General features: G+C 50.6%; 1 protein-coding gene across 4 annotated transcripts in view; it reads left to right on the plus strand.

The window, feature by feature from the left end:
• Positions 1-2,837, plus strand: part of LOC113479945 (wiskott-Aldrich syndrome protein family member 3-like) — a 23,665-nt gene extending 20,828 nt beyond the window's left edge. For all 4 annotated transcript variants that reach the window (XM_026848370.1, XM_026848368.1, XM_026848371.1 and 1 more), the window contains 2 exons: positions 1-240; positions 858-2,837. The exon at positions 1-240 ends at the window's left edge or, in 3 of these variants, runs on beyond it. In XM_026848370.1, the coding sequence (XP_026704171.1) occupies positions 1-240; positions 858-1,015 (398 nt within the window). In that variant the 3' untranslated portion in view covers positions 1,016-2,837. The remainder of the gene's footprint in view (positions 241-857) is intronic.
• The last annotated feature ends 3,355 nt before the right edge of the window (positions 2,838-6,192 follow it).

Below are 6,192 nucleotides of genomic sequence, written 5' to 3' on the forward strand. Positions count from 1 at the left end.
CCTATGCACCCTCACCACCCCCCGCACCCCCTGGCCCCTACTCCGCTTCCCCGCCGCAGGCTGGCCCCATGGGACCCCCGGTGGCACCACCACCACCACCACCGGGGCCCCCTGCCATCACCGCCTCACCGGCACACTCAGCATCACCACCAGCCCCTGCCATGGAGCCCCGGAAGCCGCAGATCCCACTGATGCCCATGAGCGACGCCCGGAGCGACCTGCTGGCAGCCATCCGCAGGGGTGAGCTGTGGGTGTGGCAGCAGCGGGAAGGGGAGAGGGACACGTCCCCAAGTGCTGCCACCATGGTGGCAAAATACCTCCTGGCATAGAGTTGGGTGGTGTTGGCTTAGTTGAGTGCAAGAAGAGCCCCGGGCGGCCAGGTGATGCATGAAGATGGTGGCACCCAGGTGGGAGCTGGGGAGGGAAAGAAATGCAGTACAGGGGGTTAGAGGGAGGTGGAGGAAACCCATCACCTGAGGTGGGACAGAGCTCCACGGGGATGACTGGCAACTCTTGTGCGCATGACCTTGCAGGCTGTAGCGGATGATGTGCTCCAAGGTTTCTCCCATTTCCCCTTCCTGCAGATATTCAGGTCAAATGGTAGATTAAACCTTTGAGAAGGTTCAACCTCTTCATTTCAGGTGGAAGCAGAGGAGGGGCTTTATTATATAGATTTATAATCACATACAATGCATTATTATCTCATATAGCTTTATTATTGTATGCATCTTCCTGCAAGAGGGCTGCAGCCATCTCATTTCAGCCAATACTTTTAACTGGGAGGATGCTGCACAGTGGGTGTACCCACAGGTGCTGGGCATGTCACCCCTAAAGCCTTCTCCCCTTTCCTACCGCAGGAATCCAACTCCGGAAAGTCCAGGAGCAATGGGAACAAGAGGCCAAAAAAGAGCCTGTGGGCAATGATGTGGCGACAATCCTGTCCCGCCGGATCGCGGTGGAATACAGTGAGTCCGATGATGACTCCGAGCTGGACGATAACGAGTGGTCGGACTGAGGGGCCCTGGGGCTGGGCTGGCGCGGAGCTCCCCGGCTCCGTACCAGGTGTGTATAGGCGCCTTCCCCAACCCTCGATGCCAGCAAGCGCGGGCGGCCTCGCTCATTCAGGAGCTTTGCTTTTACACTATGTCAAAAACCCTTCGGGCAGCAGCAGCACTGGTAGGATACACCTCGGAGGCAGTGAGACCAGAAATTAGCCACACCTTCACATTTAATGACTTCAAAAATGATCTGAAGGCAGGTTGATAGGATTACTCCAGATTTACACCTGGAGCGAGAGCAGAAACTGGCCCTGAGTGTGCTTTACTAGAGAAGAGAAGCTCAGAGGCAGTAGTGCTTTTTCAGCTAGATGTTAAATGTGTTAACGAGAAGCTCCTGGAGAAGCCTGATTGCACAGCTGGTGCCACCATGGGCGCACAGGGATGGCCGTGCACTGGGTTTGGGAATGCTCTGCTGCCTGCATTTGTAGGATCAGGCAGCTCTAAAGGCTGCCTGTGGGCAGGAACCTCCTTCCCCATAGAATGATGCACCCTTTTTTGTGGCAGTCGTGTAGGGGTGGTCACCATTGTGCTGTCACTCCCTAGATCAGACCAAAGCGTTGGTGACCTGAGCCCATTTCTGTCCTTAGGACCAGTTTTTTTGGGAGAAATGGGTGAAGGCAAGGCTTGTACAGCTGGCAGGGAGACACGGCGCTTTTCTAGTCTTTGAAAGGTGCAATGTGTGCTGTCCTTGGGGGGGAAGGTGCTGCTGGTAAGGGAGCAGAAGTGTCCAGGGATCTTCCCAAACCCAGCTCCCCTCAGCCTTAGTGCTACACCATTTCAGTGTTATTTGAAAAAAAGTTAATTAGACAAAATGCTGCTTTTAGGTAAACTCTCAACTTGCACTTTGCAGCCCCACAAACTGCGCCCATACAATTGAGATCAACTCAGACCCAGGCACTAAGTCCCACTGGCCTGATCCTGCCCTGTCCCTTACCCCACAGACGGGCACTGGTGGGGGCGTCTGGAGAGCTCGGCCCCTGCCACAGCTCTGAAAATTGTCAAAATGGAGCATGATTCATCAAAGGCTTTTCACACAGCTACAAAGGGAGGAGGTATGGGAAGGCAGCGTGGAGGGGTGGGGAATACTGGAAATATCACAAGTCAGGAGTAAGAGCCTGCAGAGAGCTGGGAGCAGTTCCCCGCCAGCAGAAAATGGGACAAGCCATGGACTTGCCTGACACGGTGTCCTGAGGTCCACTCTTGTGTTCCCATATACCACATGTCCCTGAGTGGGGGAAAACTGAGTCCCCATGTTGGATCTCTTCAGGGAGAAGCTGGGCTCTGAGCCCACCTTCCTGGCTCTCCCAGTAGCCATGCAGTTGATGGCTATGAAATAGTGTTTTGACTATCGAGAAGCAACCAGACCTGTAAAGGAGGTGGGAGGATATGTCTGGGACCCAAAAGGCTCAAAGGCTGATCCTTAAATTCATCCTGAGAAATGCTGGTGTTGAATGATGCCTCGAGCATTGCTCATTTTTCCCCTGGTGAGAAACCCTTCATGGTGAGATGCAATGAACCTCCCTGCCCAGCTGCGGAGAAATGTCCCCAGAAGCCCTTCCTTGACTGGCACAAAATGGTCTCTTGTCCCTTGGATGTGACACCTCCCCCATCTCCACATCTGGGCTGCGAGCTGTGGTGCTGACTGGGGGATCAAACAGAGGAGCAGTGTGGATGTGGGAGATGGTGAGGGTGGTTGGGGAAGGGTTTAGTGGGGGGTGCCCTACCATGGGCCATGTCCCCTGGTTTGGTCCCCCTTTCCATGGGGAAAAACTCCCCCTGACTTCAACTGAAGCTGATTGTCAGACAGGATTCCCTGGGCTGATTGTCAGACAGGAACTGCAAATAAAATCCTTGGATTTAACCCCGGAATTCCCCATCTCAGGAGCTGCTTGGGTGCTGGTCTCGCTCTGCCTGTTGAGGGGCAGCCTCTGCCACCACGAGGAAGACCTGGCAGTATGGGATTAGCTGTATAGATCAATCTTAGCCTCCTGTTTTGCCAAATTCACACTGCAGGCAAGCAGAGCAGAGCAGGCAGGGCAGGCAAGAAACAGCAGAGCAATAGGATGCATGGAATAGCTCATCTACAAAACCCGAGGAAACAGGATTGACCAAAGGAGGCAGGGAAGCATGCTGTACTGCAGGTGACCAGGAAATTCTTAAGGCTTGGTGCTCACCAAGAGCTCTTGTTTCTCATGTTGACCCTCTTGATATGCAGAGAACTGGCTGCAAAAGCTTTTGGCTGAAGCCCGGCATGTCCGCCCAGGCAGAGAACCCCTGTGATGCCTGTGACAGGCATTCCTTGGCAAGGCAGATGGAGTTTGGCCTGGAGCAAGTTCAGAAGAAAGTCTTACAAAATTTCAAAGCAACACTTAAGCAGTCACCTGGCAGTATTTATTATGAAGTGTTATTGATATAGACAAGATTGTGATACTCTGTATGTGAAGAGAATTTGGGTTTATTTGGACAATTTAGAAAGTAATAACCCTTTGTGAGAGGGAAAGTAGCAGAAGGCTGTTGGAGCTGCTGTTGCCTGTTATGGTGGTTGAAGGGCTGCAGAGTCAGCTGTGGGGATCCAGCTGGGGCTTGGGCAGAGCCAAGGAGTCTCGCCAGCTCGTGAAGGCAGGGAAGGGGCTCTGGCACATGCGGGGCTAGCTCATCCCTTAGGTCTGTGACTGTCCCAATTCTGTGAAGCTGAGCTGATTCTGGTGGGAACTGGAGAGGAGCATTATTCTCCTAGAAGACTGGGTCACTTCTTTTCATACACTAGGTGTGCTGTGTGTGTCACATGAAACTGTGATCATTCTGGTAAGACTCCATTGGTGTATGGCAGGTCAGGATTGTCCCTGTAGCTTCCCCCTTCCCTGTCACCTTACAGCAACTTTGCTATGCTTGGGATTGGCAGCAGTTGGTCAACTTGTGCTATCAGGGTTGATGCCATTGCATGGCAAAGCACTCGACAATCAAGCCTTGTCTTCCCTGTGCACAGGCCACATCTGCAGAGCAGATGCACAGCTGGGAGTCTCAGGGGTGTGGGTAGCAAGGTTTACTCCCATATCCTCACACATTTATGTTCTTAAAACATCTTGTCCTCTTCAGACATCCCAACACATCCTCACTCTTTGTATTCTGCTTAAGGAAATTCCCAGCCCCTGATAACACAAGCCCATTTCATATGCTCAACTCCAAAGCAAGTCAGCAGGACCATAACCTCCTGGCATTGCGCCCTGCTTGAAGACATCATGATCCAGGTCTTCCAGGGATCTGAACTGCCTCAGCTCCACTGAAGCTGTCTTGATGCCAGGGATGGGGCTGATCCACAGGTAGTAGCCTCTCCCCAGTGAGATGTCTATATCAGAGCTCATTGCTCAGGTTTTTTGTGTAGCTGGTAGAGAAGTAACCTGTCTAGTCACCGTGGGCTGGAGACACCCATTTCTGGTCTGATCACAGCATGCCTTGCTCCTCCCAGCTCTCTCCTGGCAGGCTCAGTGGTGGCACTGAGAGCCGCAGTCTCACGATACAGCCGTTCCTGCAAGGCCAGCTCTGCGGGCAGGCCAACATCCTCAGTGCCTTTGCTTGAGAGACTCAGCCACATGTGAGAATTACCATCATAATTTTAGGTGCATGCATCTATTTTTTGACCAGGTGACCTATGAAATCCAACATAAGTAACACCAACTCCTTGGTTAGTCTGGGCTGGGTTAAGTCTGCTGGAATTGGTTGTGCCATACTGGTTAACACTGGCTGACCTATATGCTGCATACTCAATATTTTGTACATATGTGCCTATTTCCATATACTCTTCCAAAAGTAGGCCATGCTGTGTTACACAACCTGAAATGCTCAAATCCTCATGTGGGCCAATATAAAAGTGAATATTTAAATATTTTATCTATCTTGGCAGCCATTAAAAATACAATCCAGGTCACAGATGATTTAATTTCTCCTCTCTCAAGTGTACCAGAAATAGGCCGAGGAGATTCTCCTGTACATTAAAGGTATCACATTCCATGTTAAAATATAGCAGCAACATTTTATTGCCCACAGATAATCACAGAGGGCCACACATTTAATGTGACCAACGAATCTCCTGAGGGAGTTCCTCTTTCCATTTTATCTGCTTTCTCCTACTTGCCAGTCTATGGGCTTAGATTAAAAATAATAAATAAGACTGCCAACAGGGGGAAGTATATTCTGTGTGCATCCAAATTATTTGGACCAGTCAGTGGAAGAGTAAATAAGCCAGTGTTGTTCTGGTATAGTGCTTGAGGTCCATCAGGAACGTCTTGGACATCTCTGATTTATCTGAAAAGGGACATTATGGGGACCACCATGCCCATGGTACACCAGTCATGGCCTGCGAGGGCTACATCAGATGTGAAGTCTGGTCTTGCTCAAGTTCCATGAAGGTTGGTGGAAGTCGAGCAGTGTTCACATCCTGGCATTGCACTCTCAGTGTTTCCTGGATTTTGTGTGAACATTGGAGCTGGCTGTTGATGCTGGTGACTCTTAGAGCATCAGTGTCCTGAAGGATGAAGAAGGAGTTGGGTAGCTTCTAACTTTCCACCCTGGGCAGAGACCTAGAGAGGAGCAGGTGTCACATCCTGAGAGCTCCTGGTTTTGCAGCTATTTTATCCTGGGAAGGTTTTCTTCTGGTGACAAATATAAGGCTGAACAGGGATTCTCCAGAGACTCCCTTCACGTAAGAGCCCTCAAATTTTCTCACAGCAATTTTTACATCTCCATTTTCCTTTCAAGACACCCAACAGCCTGAACAGAAGTTTTGCAGACTCCTCTGGGAGCAGAGCCTGAATTAACACCTCCAGCTTTAACAATAAATGGAAGTTTCACTTGGAGGGAGGCAGGTTGTAGCACTGGCTGTAGTATTTTGGAGAGTACTTTCCAGAGCTGCATTTCCAACAGGAGCATCATCCTGTTTCCTTGTGGATGGACCATGGAGAGCCCCAGGAAGTGCTCCCCATCACGAGGTGCTGGCAAGGGGAGCATAGGCTGTTCCTTTCACCATGATTCCTGTTTTCCTTTAGTAGTAGTAGTAGTAGTAGTTATTTAGAGGTAATGTTTTCTCAGCTGAGATGTCACTTTACAAAATAAAAATAAAAGTAAGGGCAAGGACTCT

Source organism: Athene cunicularia (assembly GCF_003259725.1).
Source record: "Athene cunicularia isolate RWA chromosome 4 unlocalized genomic scaffold, athCun1 chr4_part3, whole genome shotgun sequence".
In the NCBI taxonomy this organism is placed as follows: Eukaryota; Metazoa; Chordata; class Aves; order Strigiformes; family Strigidae; genus Athene; species Athene cunicularia.